The sequence below is a fragment of the Taudactylus pleione genome, unplaced genomic scaffold (genome assembly GCF_031769625.1).
Source record: "Taudactylus pleione unplaced genomic scaffold, aTauple2 ptg000305l, whole genome shotgun sequence".
NCBI lineage: Eukaryota > Metazoa > Chordata > Amphibia > Anura > Myobatrachidae > Taudactylus > Taudactylus pleione.
This window is the reverse complement of record NW_028284706.1, coordinates 9,751,122-9,767,429: the sequence shown is the minus strand read 5'-3', so window position 1 is coordinate 9,767,429 and position 16,308 is coordinate 9,751,122. Positions and strand designations below refer to the sequence as shown.

At 43.7% G+C, this 16,308-nt stretch overlaps 1 protein-coding gene across 1 annotated transcript in view; it reads right to left on the bottom strand.

The window, feature by feature from the left end:
- The window catches only part of LOC148511565 (uromodulin-like), a 115,079-nt gene extending 99,278 nt beyond the window's left edge, over positions 1-15,801 (bottom strand). The window contains exons 1-3 of the mRNA XM_088442152.1: positions 15,733-15,801; positions 13,021-13,041; positions 7,123-7,305 (exon numbers count right to left, since the gene is read on the bottom strand). Of these exons, the coding sequence (XP_088298278.1) occupies positions 7,123-7,305; positions 13,021-13,041; positions 15,733-15,784 (256 nt within the window). The 5' untranslated portion in view covers positions 15,785-15,801. The remainder of the gene's footprint in view (positions 1-7,122; positions 7,306-13,020; positions 13,042-15,732) is intronic.
- Positions 15,802-16,308: the final 507 nt, after the last annotated feature.

The window sequence follows — 16,308 nt, the reverse complement described above, 5'->3', positions numbered from 1 at the left end:
AATCCTGACTGATGGAATTCCGATTGAAGGTAAGCCGGGGTGCCCTTAACAGTTAGCCGCGGGGAGGAAGGTTAGCTTCAGGCACCATGTGGGGGTTAGGGGGAGAGGTTAGGGTTAGGCACCACTGGGGGAAGGTTAGGGATAAGCACCAAGGGGGGACGGTTAGGTTTAGGCCCTAACAGGGTAGGTTAGGGTGAGGGGTGGGAAATGGTTAGGATTAGGGTGCAAGAAGGGAGGGTTAGGAGGAGAAGGGGGAAGGTTAAAATACTTACCCGACCCCTGTCAGGATTCCCAGCATCAGGATGCCGCTGATGGCATTTTTACAGCAGAAATGCTGACTGCTGGGATTTCATACCCAATCCATATATATATATATATATATATACATATATATAGTATTTAGAAAGGAAGGCAATCAAAAGGGACTCTAAAATAAAACTTATCTTATGGAAATTCATTTTGGCACAGGACATTATGTCATAGTTAATGAGAGGTTCAGGAACTGAGGGCCTGATTCTCACTCACTTGGGAGCGCTGAGCACTCGCAAGTGGGTCGATGGTGCCCAAGTGCGCATGCACACGACGGAGGCGGCTCCATCATGCACATGTGCGAGACTCGAATAACGACGGCCAAGCCGTCGTTATGGGTCTCGCACCAAAGGGGGCGTGCTGTCGATGGTAATTGACAGCACGCCCCCTTTGGTGGGCATGCCAGGGGCGTGGCTGCTCAGAAGGAGACGTTCCCAAAAGCACTCCTGGGCTCGCGGCAGCGAGACCATACCGCAGGGTCTCGTCGCAAGCCCGATGGTCGCGATGGTCAAGACCATCGCGACCATCATTTTGGCCGCTCGCTATAGCTGACACCTCCTTGCTGCATTTGTGATCCCAGCACTGTGACCAACGTCGCAGGCTGGGATCACCATTGCAATCGATGCTCGTGATGGTTGGTCCTTTGGTGAAGAGTGGGAGCTAGAGCTGACCGACTGATGGTCAAGTAAAAGCCCAGGAATCTGTGTCCGATGCAGATCCTGACCTCATCCCTCCCAGAAAATGGGGATGGCATGCCCCCGTTTCCGGGAATGGTGACCCACCAAATGCTGGGGGGGTCTGTGAGTGTAATGGCAGAACCCGTTCTGCACATGCGCAGATTGAGTCCTGCGCAGACGCAGACCCACAAACATCATAGATTTACATTCATCATCAGATGAATGTACATCTCTGAATCAGGCCCTATGGTAATGTGAGAATCCGCCTTTGTATAGTTAAAATCCAACAGCATATGGAAGCCTGTCCTGCCCACTGTTCTTATGTCGCTGCTGCAGTCATCATCACTAGGTATCTGGACAGGTGTGGTATGATAAGTCAATATTAAGAATATCAACAAGGTTCTGAATATCGACATGGACATTAGGTATACAAGCAATATGTTGACATGGTTAAAATGTTGACATTTAACATAGTGACACCAGAATGCCAACATACAGTTTTATGCATAACTACTAACCCTAACCCTCTCCCTAAAAATATTCCTAACCCTAAACAAAAATATATGGTATCGACAGGTTAAATATCTGCATTATGAACATGTCCACATTTTAACCATGAAAGGAGAAAAGGAGAAAGAAAGGGCTTATTGCTGGGGCACTGTTAGGGACATATTCAATTGGGCACAAGGTTTAGTGAGGAAAAAAACCTTGTGCCCAATTTTGGAATACCGCGGGTATGCGCGCTCCCGATACCCGTGGTATCCAATTAAAAATAAGTGGTCGCGAGGTTTTCAGCTCTGAAAACCTGCGTAAAAAGACCCAAAAAAGAGTCTCTGGTGGTCTCCGTGGCTCCCGAGGGCCTACTATCTGTCTTCCTACTGGAGAGGGGGCCGCTGGGAGTCCCGAGGGCTGCTGGGAGGCTCCAGGGGCTGGAGGTATTGGCAAGGGCTGTTGGGAGATGTAGTTCTCTCAGCACCCATTCTGGGGGGGCAACACAGACACTGGGTGGGGGCACACACACACACATACACACTTACAGACAGTAATAAACACTCACACACAATGACATACTGCAGAAGACCCAGCTTCCGATGCTGGATGAAGAAGACACCGCTTCGAAAAGGTAAGTAATTAAGGACTAATTAAGCTAATTGGTAACTTCCAATTGCTTAATTAGTTCTCAAGGGGGGTACCAGACCAAGTCCCGGTGATGTTTCTAAAATAAGCGATTTTAGGAAAAATCACACTTGCTCTGGAGTTGCATAAAGAAAAACCTCCCGGCACATAAAAAAAGAAAAAATCCACAGCTATTTGAATAGCAAAAAACCTGCACCTGCTGGGAAAACCTTGCAGGTGCGGGTTTTTTTGCTATTCTAGCAACCAATTGAATATGCCCCTTAATTGTGAATACATATTGGATTCATATAACATTTAACTTTTATTAATACCTTTAAAATAAAAGGGCATCCATGCTACATATTATTTATCAATAAATTGTTTTCTCAATGAATACAGTTATATAATTCATAAATATATTAGTTGTATACAGTTTTTTGGTACACCTGTATAATATATGGTGAAAATATTCAGTTAGGGTAATAGATCTTCTAAACTTGCACAATCTCTCAGAAATTATACTGATTAGGCGTGAGGATGTTCCACATAACAAAATGTGGAAAAAGTGAAGCGCTGTGAATATTTTCCGGATGCACTGTAGAAACCCCCCAGATAGTGAGAGACTTTAAATAGATAGATATATAGATAGATAGATAGATAGATGTAGAAACCCCCCAGAGCGAATGAGAAACTGTAGATAGATAGATAGATAGATGTAGAAACCCTCCAGAGAGTGAGAGACTGTAGATAGATAGATGTACAAACCCCCGAGAAAGTGAGAGACTGTAGATAGATAGATGTAGAAACCTCCCAGAGAGTGAGAGACTGTAGATAGATAGATAGATAGATGTAGAAACCTCCCAGAGAGTGAGACACTGTAGATAGATAGATTTATGTAGAAACCTCCCAGAGAGAGTCTGTAGATAGATAAATAGATGTAGCAACCCCACCAGAGAGTGAGACACTGTAAGCAGATAGATTTATGTAGAAGCCTCCCAGAGAAAGAGAGAGAGAGAGAGAGAGGGAGACTGTAGATAGATTGATGTAGAAACCGTCCAGAGACTGAGAGACTGTAGATAGATAGATGTAGAATCTCCCTAGAGAGTAAGAGTCTGTATATAGATTGATAGATAGATAGATAGATTGATAGATGCAGAAACCCCCAGAGAGAGTGAGAAACTGTAGATAGATTGATAGATGTAAAAACCCACCAGAGTGAGAAACTGTAGATAGATAGATGTAGAAACCCCTTAGAGAGTGAGAGACTGTAGATAGATTATAGTTGTTGAAACCTCCCACAGAGTGAGAGACTGTAGATAGATAGCTAGATGTAAAAACCTCCCAGGGAGTGAGAGACTGTAGATAGATAGAGAGATAGATGTAGAAACCCCCCCAGAGAGGGAGAGAGAGAGACTATAGATAGATAGATGTAGAAACCTCCCAGAGAGTGAGACAATGTAGATAGATAGATAGATAGCTTTATGTAGAAACCTCCCAGAGAGAGTCTGTAGATAGATAAATAGATATAGCAACCCAGTCAGAGTGAGACACTGTAAGCAGATAGATTTATGTAGAAGCCTCCCAGAGAGAGAGAGAGAGACTGTAGATAGATCGATGTAGAAACCATCCAGAGAGTGAGAGACTGTAGATAGATAGATGTAGAAACTCCCTAGAGAGTAAGAGTCTGTACATAGATAGATAAATAGATAGATGCAGAAACCCCCAGAGAGACTGAGAAACTGTAGATAGATAGATTGATAGATGTAGAAACCCCTTAGAGAGTGAGAGACTGTAGATAGATTATAGATGTAGAAACCTCCCAGGGAGTGAGAGACTGTAGATAGATAGAGAGATAGATGTAGCAACCCCCCAGAGAGAGAGACTGTAGATAGATATATAATATATATATATATATATATAGGAACAATAGAATTGGATCAGAGCGAATAAGGTGCCGTACAGTGCAACTTATTGTATACAAGTGTAAAGTGCAAGTGCTTGTAGTGCATATATAATGTATGACCTATTAAAAAGAACTGTATCGCACAGACATGTTGGTAAAAATATACTTAACATATATGGTGAATAACCTAATTAAAAAACTGTCAGACAGACAGGTAGGTGAAAATATAAATATTATACAATTTAATGAATAAAATAGGGACATGTGTAACATACATACAATGTTAAAATGAATAACAAAATCAGACGAGAAAATAATAAAAGCATAAATGAAAACATATGAATATATATATAAAGTGCTGGAACATAGATAAATATCTTATCTTGTTTTTGGAGGATATTATCAGTGAGGTGCAGGCTCCCAAGCGTTTCGTCTACTAGTGGACTTCTTCAAGGGGATAGTGTGCCTTAGATATGGTCAGCTGTTTATACCCTGTTGCAGGGATGAAGGCCCTCATTCAGAGCCGTACGCTCTGAGCAGAGCGCACGCTCTGAATGAGGGCCGGCCTCCATGAAAATGGAGCATCCTCCTGGACGCTCGTATAGCTGAGGGTCACCACCCACAGGCTATACGAGCGTGCATTTTGATGGCCGTGATGGTCACGACCATCGCGGCCATCGAAACTGCGAGCCGGAGCCTGCGGTTGAGGTTTTCAACCGCAAGCTCCGGAGTGATTTTGGCTCTATCAGAGCCAAAATCACTCCCACTGGCATCACTAGTGATGTCAGTGGGCCGGCTTCTGACGGGAGGCGTTCCCGTGGGAACGCCCCCGTCAGGGTGGCACGCCTACCAAAGGGGGCGTGCTGTCAAACAACATCGACAGCACGCCCCCTTTGATCAGACACAACGAGCGAAGGACTTTCCTTTGCTCGTCGCGTCTGGCGCATGCGCACGACGTCCGTCGTGCGTATGCTCAGTCCAGAACATCGACCCACTTGCGAGCAGACAGCCGCTCGCGAGTGGGTCTGAATCAGGCCCGAAGTTCCCGAATTTTGCAAAATTATAAAATTGAAATGTGATCAGCTTGTAAATATTTATGTTAGCGCTGCCCCACTTCCGGTAAGTCCTGGTCTGTTTTCCTTGCATCACTTCTGGTAAGGTCAAACTTCTGTTTTCACCCGGCGTATTCACCTATGTGTCAGCTCTGCATCATATCCGGTCCGGCTCCCATCCATGTTCATCTGGCTTCGTGTTGCCGGATGTGAGTCCCGTGGCCCTACCGCTCCCCGCGATCCTGTTCCTCTACATTGCGCATGTGTAGAACTGTAGCAGTCAACATGTTAGTGGATGTCTGGTGATGTCATCTTCTGTTTAGAACGTATGGATATGGATAGTTGCCTGGATCACAGGTCTTCATGTATAATGGCTATAATATTTATATTTTCACCTACCTGTCTGTGTGACAGTTTTGTAATTAGGTTATTCACCATATATGTTAAGTATATTTTTACCAACATGTCTGTGCGATACAGTTCTTTTTAATAGGTCATACATTATATATGCACTACAAGCACTTGCACTTGACACTTGTATACGGTAAGTTGCACTGTACGGCACCTTAGGCACTCTGGTCCAATTCTTTTGTTCCCACGTTGTTCCTCTAAGAATCCAACCACCCCTTGTTTATTATTGGATTGAGCTGACACCCCATCTTTTTCGGGGGTGCCTCGCCATTTTTTACATGTACACACACTTCCGGGTGTCCCGACACCTGTATTGATATGTATTCTGTTTTCCCTGGCAAAGACAAGGATTAACCACGGATAACCTTATTTTGCTTCTACACGCACTAAGAATTCACTAGCTATACATACATATATATATGTATATATATATAGAGAGGGAAAGAGGAAAAGGCGCCTGATAGTGTAGTATATTTAGTAGGAAGATGTTGGACATACGACAAGTAAGTTTTATATGCGTACCAGATTTTTAGGAGGAGTTAGTAGATATATTCCAATTATGAATATTCCAGTATTCCAAAAGAGTGACCCGTGCAATTTGAATATATAGTGAAAAATGTGAAAAAATTAATAATAGTGTATTAGGGAGTGAATAAAAAATACTCTTAATAAAATTGATGTATGTATATATAAAAAAGTTTTAATAGAATATAGGGGACAAAAAGGGTAATGACAACGTGGGGTCTATAAAAAAGGAGGGGGAAGGTACAATAGATAAAAAACAATATTACATAAATCGAGGTATATATTAGGTATAGCTAAGTAAAAAAATCATAAAACTTAGCTGAATAAAAAAGTCCAATAAAGTGCTGGTGCAGACGCTTCAATAGCTGCCTGTTTCTTAGTCCATATGCTGGTGGATATAGAAACCCCCCAGAGAGAGAGAGACACTGTAGATAGATAGATAGATAGATAGATAGATAGATAGATAGATAGATGTAGAACCCTCCAGAGAGAGATTGCAGATAGATCACATACAAAACCAAAATGTACTCACTTCCTCTGTAGGATCCCAGCTATTGATCCTCCTGTGTGGAATCTCTGGAATCCCCCTGAGTCAGGTCTCTCCCTGATGCTGCAGGCTCCTGCCTCTAAGCTGCATGCCACCCTCAGTCAGCTCAACTTTCAGTTTGTGGTCAGCACTGCAGGGCCATCTTCTGGCAGATGGATAGCACAAATGGAGATCGGAACATCTAGTGGCATCTGGTAGTATTGCACTCTGCACTGACAGTAGCTCTCTATTCTGTGCCCAGCCAGCTCATAAGAGTTATCCTCTGGTTGGAGCTGAAGATAGAATGTCTGCCAGCCATTACTGATCAGGGTGGTTTCTGAGTACTCAGAAATCCCCCCTACATGCACTACTGTACAGCATATTCTAAGGTCAATATTAAGTACTTCAACATATTGGCTTATGATTCTACCACTAAAATAACCTTGTTTTAATAACACATACTCAAAAAACTCCATTGATTTTGTTAAAAAATGTACTAATTAAAAAAAATAGCTTCAGGGCCTCTCTGGGGTTAGGGGCCCTGAAGCTTAAACTTCATTAGTTTCACAGTAGATCTGCCTCTGTATATATACAAATACTGACCTACACAGCAAGCCTGTGGATTGTACCAGGACAGGCCTGGGGGACAACAGGCTGTAGAGTTCAAGAGACAAGTCTGAGGATCAGGTAGACATGATGATGAGGTGGTTGAACACTTGCACCCAGAGATTGCAGTACAGGTCCCATTGCATGTGGAACAGAGAGGAGCGTCCCCAGTTTTTCCAACTGAAAGAAAAAAAAAATTTTTTTTAGAGTAAATGTAAATGGTTAAAGTATTCTATTTGTTTACATCTTGTCAGACATATGCACACTGCCTGAAGTTTGTTCAGTAAAACATACTACTTCTGGTAAATTGCAATCTGTTTTTGTATAAAACCAATTTATAAATATGAAGCATTCTACACTTTTCTTATAGCATAGCTTTTAGAGTCTTAGAACCATCCTTAGTTTTGCCAACTTCAGCAGATTGCTTCTAGATAAGTACAAGGACTAGACAATTTTTGATTGAGATTCCCACATGAACATTAGGTGGCATTGCCAGGTCCACATAGTGGAAGAGAAGAATACCTCAGCTCTCCTTACAGCTGAAGGGCCCATGGCCACAAGCAGCAAGTGACAATATTGTTGATTGAGAAAGGCAAGCTCTCCCTATAAACCATGAGCCTCTGTAAGGCTCATGAAAGAGGTCCCCTGGTGTCACCTCATCGATTTAGATAGGAGGGTAAATCCCTATAAGCAAGTGCTGCTTGGCAAAGCCTCTAGAATTGTGACAGGGGCAATGTGCTGCAACTAATGTAAATGCAGGTAGTAGGGAGAAACTTCCTGTACTATCAACACCCTTGGAGAAAGCAAGAGGCGGATTGCTGGAAGTTTTTGGAAATCTATTGGAAACTATTGATAGACCATCCTGGGAGAAGTACCCATGATATGAGTGCCTCCATGTAACTAGTATGGCTTACTGAGAAGTGCTCCACAAGATGGTGTTGCACCCACCATTCTTTGATTATACACTGCACCTGTTGTCCACATGTGTCCTCACCACCAGGTATTATGTGATAAACACCCATGTATTCTGTGACACTTCTGGTTGCAGATTCCATGTACACTCTATTGCCAGAGCAAAGTAGAGCTATCATGAGGGGTGATCCACACTTAATCCTGACTCCTCAAATAAGTGTATTGCACCAGCAGGGTTCACATTTAGGAACCCATGTGGGGCATATGGCACCAACCTGTGGAGTGTGTGGAACTTCGAGACCAAGCCAGAGCAACACTCTTGGAAGCACCTTCCTGATGCCCAAGACACCAAGGGCCATAAGGCAAGTGGAATCAAGGGCAGGCCAAGGCAGGTTCTCCTTTGTTTATATTTTGTTGGGGTCCATGAGAGTTTGTTTGGAACATTACATTCATAAATTGTGGCTAGGGCCACCATTAGGGGGGACTGTTGGGACTGAAGTCCTGGGCCCGGATATAGAGGAGGGCCTACCCCTGGCCCTACTGCCTAGGGCCACCAGGAGTTCCCAGATCTTCTCTCAGTGGATTTACAGGCCCAAAGTCCCTGACTCCCCAATGTCAGGCTGATTCTACAGGCCTGGTGAAGGGGCATGTACAGGGCAATAATGTTTTTTTTTTGTAATGCAGCGCACTGAACATAACGTCACACTGTTGAGAGATGCAAAAATTAAGCTGCCAATCAGAAGGCAGGAAAATGTAAGTAAGTGATGTTGAGGCTGGCTGGAGACACACAGGCTGGGGCTGGCTGGAGACACACAGGCTGGGGCTGGCTGGAGACACACACAGGCTGGGCTGGCTGAGACACACAGGCTGGGGCTGGCTGGAGACACACAGGCTCGGGCTGGCTGGAGACACACACAGGCTGGGTTGGCTGGAGACACACAGGCTGGGGCTGGCTGGAGACACACAGGCTGGGGCTGGCTGGAGACACACAGGCTGGGGCTGGCTGAAGACACACAGGCTGGGGCTGGCTGGAGACACACAGGCTGGGGCTGGCTGGAGACACACAGGCTGGGGCTGGCTGGAGACACACAGGCTGGGGCTGGCTGGAGACACACAGGCTTCGGCTGGCTCGAGACACAGGAGGGGGCTGGCTTGGGAGACAGAAGGGTGCTGGCTGGGGAGACAAAATGGACTGGCTGGGGAGACAGAATGGGCTGGCTAGAGACAGAAGGGGTGCTGACTGGAGAAGAAGCAAAGCTGGCTGGAGAAACAGAAGAGGGGCTGGCAGTGGAGACAGGAGATGCTGGCTGGAGACATAAATTTGGCTGGAGAGACAGAGGGGGCTTGCTGGGGAGAAAGAAGGGGCTGACTGGGGAGACAGAAGAGAGGCTGGTGTGGAGACAGAAGGGGTGCTGGTTGGGGAGACAGAAGAGGTGCAGGCTGGGGAGACAGAAGGGGTGCTGACTGGGATGAAAGAAAGGTTGCTGGCTAGGAAGACAAAAGGTGTGCTGGCTATAAAGACAGAAAGGGGATGGTTGGAGCTGGAGAGACACTGCAGGGCTGGAGTTGCAGAAACATGTGGGGAGGGAGTTGAGGGGCCCTGCCTATTTTTCAGTCCCAGGTCCCACAATTTCTGTTGGATCCATAACTATAACTCCAAAAGGTGTGAGTTGGATATGTAAAGTGTATTTTCATGTGTTGTATTGACATGCCATGTTGTCATGTAATTACTATGTTTAATGTGATATGTCATTATATTTTCTGCAGTATCCCTTGTGTCATGTAGCTGTGCAAGTCAGGTGAAAATTAGTGTGAATGTATGTTTCAATGAGCACATTTGACATACTGGAGATACTGTACTTGGATTAAGAGGGAAAAAAGTAGTGCCTGGTGACTTAGGCAGGCTTAAGTCCTAACCCCCTGTCACAAAGGTAGGAGACACTGGGAGGGATAGATAGAAGGAAAGGCTCAGACATCATTGTGGAGGTGGTCAGGCCCGCCAAGAGCTGCGGCAAGCCTAGGTAACAGGGGGCGTGGCCTAATCGTGTGAGGCATAGCCACGCCCCCTTAAAAAAAATGAAGATTTTCAGCGCTCTGAGCCCTCTCAGCCTGGTGCAAAGCCAGGGGGATGCGATCAGTGTGATCGCTCCCCCCCACAGGCATAGGAGACTGCTGTGGCTGCTGCTCAGCAGCCACGAGCAGTCTCCCACTGCAGCTCAGCACACTCTGTGTGCTGGGCTGCTGTGAGGGAGGGGGGGGCGGGGTCAGACCTGGGCGCCTGTCGGGCCCCTCAGGAAGAGGGGCAATTTCTACCCACTCCCCCCCCTCTCGGTGCCCCTGGAGGTGGTAACATCTTGGATGGCCTCCCTTATGTGATGATGCAGATGACCATTAGTAACACAATAAATAAAGCTATTTTAGGGACACCATGTAACTCTGTGCTATGGAAGCACCAAGTTTACACACATGAAATATATTGCCCTAGCATTTGGATTTCATGTAGTCTCTATTTGTTAATCATTAATAAAGGTCCAATTTTTGTGAAAAAAAACAACCCTAATCAAATAACATTGGTCGTACTGTAGCTATGAAGGAAAGCTGTGAAAATGAAATGCATTCTAAGAAAATTAAAACCAAAAATATTAACATACACAAAGAAACATTAAAACATTACCATAGAAAAAGCATGAAGTTTGCCAAAAACATTGGAGTGACCCAACTAGAAAGCAGGATAAGATTTTATGGTCAAATGAGACAAAAATTTAGCTTTTTAGACTCATTTCAAAATTCTATGTGTGGTGCAAACCTAACACTACCTACAGCATTTGCCAGCAAACACAACCCCCAACAGTGAAGTATGGTGGTGGAATCATTATGTTGTGGGATGGTATTCTTCAGCAGGACTGGACATTAAAACTGGAGGGTGGATGGTGCAAAATAAATTTTGGGAGAGTGTTCACCTTTCAGCAGGACAATGGTACAATGGATAATATATTATAAACCAGTGTTTCCTAACTCCAGTCTTCAGGGACCCTAAACAGTGCGTGTTTTTCAAAACTCCTAGGGATAAATTTACTAAGAATTGAATCTGATCAAATTTTTTGTTTTCAACTCGATTTACCTCACCAAAACTTGGGTGAGTTTACCCTTTTGAAACTGGCAAATTTACAAAGATGTGAGTGTAGCTGAGAGCGAGTTGGCCGATGGTGAAGCAGATCGAGATTCTCCCCCCCGAGTTGCAAGTTTTGAAGTAGATACTGTAGAGTCCCCCCCAAAGCATAACCAGCCTTGGGCTGCTCAGCCAGTCCTGGCTCCTAAAAATATGAGGAAAAAAATGAATAGGGTCCCCCAATATTTTAGGAACCAGCGCTGGGCTGCTGAGCTAGTCTTGGTTGTAAAAATAGGGGGGAAAGAATGTATAGGACCCCCTGTTTTTAAAACCAGCACTGGGCTTAATCCGGCGGGGGGTGTAATGCCACAGCCAGGGGACCTTATCATTGGGTCTTCCTAGACAAAGCATTTTCACCACAAGCCGGTCAGCTCAAGCTGGGGATCTCAGGGGAGGTGGGGACCCCCCCCAATAAAGGGGTCCCCCCTATCCCGAGTGTCCCAGGCTTAGTCTGAAGTCCGGGGCTATTCCCCGCACCCGTGGGCTGTGGATACGGGGGTAATAGTAGTGTCAAAAATAAGAAACTATTGATTTTTACTGTGGAACTACAGGTGCCAGCATGCCTGCCCTTTGGCACTTGTGGAACTACAAGTGCCAGCAGGCAGCTGGCACCCATACTCCCACTATAAAAAAATTGTCAAAAAAACACAGTACACACACACACCGTGAAAAGTAAAAGTTTATTACATACCCTTACAACACTCACACATACCTGCTGCCAGATGTTCTGTCCACTTGTCCAAGTAGAATCCAAAGGAGGTACCTGAAAAAATTCTATACTCACCTTTGCCCTTGCGTTGGTCTCACGAGTGACGCGATCCATGCTGGACAAGTATTGGTATATGTGTTGGGTACATGTGGGTCACAGCCAAAGAGCGGCCGCTATATGTAACCTGTAGTTCCATGGTAAAAACAGTTTCTAATTTTTGACACTACTATTACCCCTGTGCAATTTCCCCCTCCCTATTTTTAAAACCATTACAGGCTTAGCAGCCCAGTGCTGGTTACTAAAATACAGGGTAACCCTACTCATTTTTTACCCCATATTTTTAGGAACCAGGACTGGCTGAGCAGTCCAGGGCTAGTTATGCTTTTTTCTTTTTTGGGGGTGGGGACCCTACATAATTTTTTATAAACATTTTACTTTTTTTGGGCAGAAACATACATGGATCACACTGACCTGTATATGTTTCTGCAGAGCTTGCAGCTCACAGGCAGATGAATTAATTTCACAAATTTGGACAGGAGTTTTGTCCGTTCTCGTGAGAGTTTTGAAACTCTCATCTTGGTAAATCCTATCTTCACTAGTGAAAAGTTATTTGAGTTTGACCGATGGTGAATTGAAGAGAGTTTGCTAACTCTGCACTTTTCCTGTAGCAAAGGAGATTTCTCTCCCAAGTTTGACATTAGTAAATTTGCAAGTGGATAAAAATTCCCAAACTCTCCAGAGAATGCTAACTCAACCAAACTCGAATCTTAGTAAATTGACCCCCTAGTGTTAGCAGTCATGATTGGCTGACACATTTTAAAAGATCACAGGCAGTAATAATTATTTCACTTGTGACAATGAGGAGATCTGTAAAACATGCATGGTTAGCGGTCCATGAGGAGTGGAGTTGGGAAACACTGCTATAAACTACAATGCAGAATACATTATCCACTCTGTGTGAAAACACATTTGATCATCACTGCACCTGTATAAAAGGCTATTATCATGTAATTATGAATAAGTACATGCCATTATAGAATTGTTGTATTGAGAATGACCTCTGCAACAAGTATCTGTTCAATATGTCTGTGCTTTTACAACTTACCATAACATGATGGTGTAGATCCTGTCAAGAAATGAAGAAATAGAATGTGTTATGAATGATACGTATATACTATCATGGTATCAGAGGTATAATGGTAATAAAGTCAAGGAAAAGATAAAGTATGCACTCCAGGAGACATACTGAGACATAGGGGCATGTTCAATTAGCTGTGGGGTTTAACCCGCGGCTAATTGGCCCACTGGACGGAATTCATTTAGCGGGGATTCCATGCGCGGGTGTCCCTGAGACCCCGCACGCGAGTCCCCGCTGTTTGATTTTACCTCGCACCTCATGTAGGTGAGAGGTAAAATCAGCGTGAGGCCGCCCTATTCGGCCTCGCGCGAGCAAGAATAACACACTGATTCCGCAGTTCTCGTGGAATCAGTGTGTTCTCGCGTGGAAGTCCTGTTTTTTGGACGCAGGGAAAAAGCTATTCTATTGAATAGCTTAACCAACGCGCCGTGGGACTTTCACCCCTCAATTACTCGTGGGAGAAGTCCCGTGGGTAATTGAATATGCCCGATAAAGTTGTGCATTATGCAAAATAGCAACATTACGAATCATAAAGGGCCCTTTCCCAAGCTTGAGACCTCCAAATGTTGCTGCTTTGCTCTATTCCTGCATCTCTCTCTCTCTCTCTCTCTCTCTCTCTCTCTCTCTCTCTCTCCCCTCTCCCTATCTCCATTCTATAAATGCAGTATTCGGTGTGGCAATAAGAGAGCCGCCTGTAGCTTGCTCTAACAATCAATGCCACCATATTTGGTAGAGAGACCAATTAGGATATGGGAAGCAGGATTCCATGGAAACAATTTAGTGCAAAAAGTCACCAATAGGAGTAATATAGTGCTGTACAATGTGAAAACAGCATTAAAATGGACAGACAAATGAATAATAAGACTACACTTACAGTTTAATGTAATGAACGATCATCTTTATTGTGTTCCACTAATGATAACAAAGCAATAAATATTTAATGTAATTTTTGTTTAGAATATTAATTCTGAACATTATTTTTCACATTTTATCCCAGCCACTCTGTACGGATTCAAGATTCCCCATATTATATCCCCATCCTGCCCACTTCACTAGGAAGTGGGTGGGAGTGAGAGATCCACCTACTACTCCAGGGGTGCAGGAGACTACTCGAAAAATCAAAAAGACTCCCACAACCTCTGGGAGAGTAGGCAAATATGGCCCAATGATTAATTAAATATTGTCTGCCTATCAATTTATGGAAACTGTGGTTCCCTTGATCAGGCTCAACTCTTTTCTACTCCACAAAATCTAAGACCAAGGCTCTCCTTAGATGTACATTATAGGGCTGATGCAGAGGTACACACAAGTTGGGCATAAATGACCCTGCATTACGTACACATAAATTAATGTACATTTTCGCCTGCACGCAGAGTTGTACACATCTTTTCAAGCAGATTGTCCCTATCCGGATGCCCAGTTTGATATCCATCATCAGTGTGAACATGCACCAGACATATCACTGGTGCAAAACATACTGTGAAGCTACTTACACACGGTGCGATTTAGACCAAGATGAGATCTTGTTATCGATTTCCCTTAAACTCCTGAACACTCTCGGACAAACAATATTGTGCAGAAATATGCAGTGATTGTACAAACGATCAAACGATATAGATGGGTCGTTAATGACTGCAAATCATTAACGATATATCGTTTGGCAGCAAGCAACCTCACGATGCATCTTCTGACTCTCCATCAGCTGGAGCAAAACGCTGGAGGGGAGTGTCCAGGAACAGTGACAACAAATCGTTCGTCGTCAATGAAATCGTGCATCGTGCGTTACATGAAACGATGTGTGCCAAATTTTTTGGTGATTTTTCTGCATGTTCAAGACATCAAAGACCACGACCAACGACCAGCGGGAATGCACATCAGCATCGTTATCGTGCCTAGACAAGCCAATTTTTAAAAGATTTGTTGTTCCAATCCGTTGAAAACAGCAATATTAGTTAAAAAAATTGCACCGTGTGTACGCACCATAAGTCTGGCAGCAGGCATATTTATGCTTTCAGCCTGCTCTGCATGGCCCTCAACACAGCCTCACTGAACATTGTCTCTGTGGGAATGCTCCATTATTGCCCAGTTACGCTGCTTCGGTTGCACATAGAGATGCAACTGAATTGCATATGGCTCTTCATCACGCATACATACACTTGGTTCTGGAACATGTGGAGGGTGAAAGGATGCAAGATATGCTCCACAAGCAGGCTGATATTTAATTCTGCACCAGCCCCTTTGTGCTCTTATTGACTTGATCTTTGTACATGCCTTCTGAATTAGATTTTTTATGCTGAATATACCTGCTATGTATAGACATCTGTTACACTTCATAAATAAACCTATTGTCACAATATAAACACACAGAAATACAGAAATACAAAAGTTGTGGCTACTGGAAAACCTATGAGTTCAGGCGATGACATTGCTTGGCCAGTAGTCAGAGCTGAGGTAATTACAGTCAATATATATGTATGTGTGTATCAATAAATATTGATTACATTTTATAATACAACTAATTATAGTGAAATGATGACATAGGTAATTAAATGCTTTTATATACACTGCTTCATTTTTTTTATATTACTATTTAATCATTATTAGTGAATACAGGATAATTTAAAGAAGGTCAGTGGCAAAGAATTGTCCCTTCTCCAAAGATCTAGCATTACTTCATACCTGCAGTCCCCAGCACAGCTAGCAGCACCAGAGAGCCGAGGAGCAGCAGCATTCTCTGGTGTATTCTGTCTGCGTGATGCAGCGCGAGTAAGAAATGACAGCATCTGTGTCTTATACCAGACATTATTGTGCTGCAGGAGGAGTGGCACCATAAGAGATTATATTTTTTTTTTACTGAAAAAAGCTGTGAGTTGACAGAAGAGAACAGAGGTAAAGCATAGCTGACAACTGCAAGTGATTTACAGGGAGTGTCACAATTTTCAAAGATCTGTCCCTGAAAATGTTTCACATTATGGATATTTTTCAAATGTTTACTCAGTAGCACTTTGCTGGCTTACTTTCTAATGTTTTTTTACATTTTTGTGTATACTGTAGGTCACATATTATGTGAGACCTGTCACAGCTTCAAAATTCTTAATGCAAATGTATAAGTTTCTTCTTTGTAATTTGAAAAAGATTCTAAGGAGTAAATTTACTAAGATTCGAGTTTGGTCGAGATTGCAATCTCGGGTGAGTTTAGGTATTTTTTCAAATTGCAAATTTATTAAAGATAAACTAGGGTGAGTTTGGGAGAGA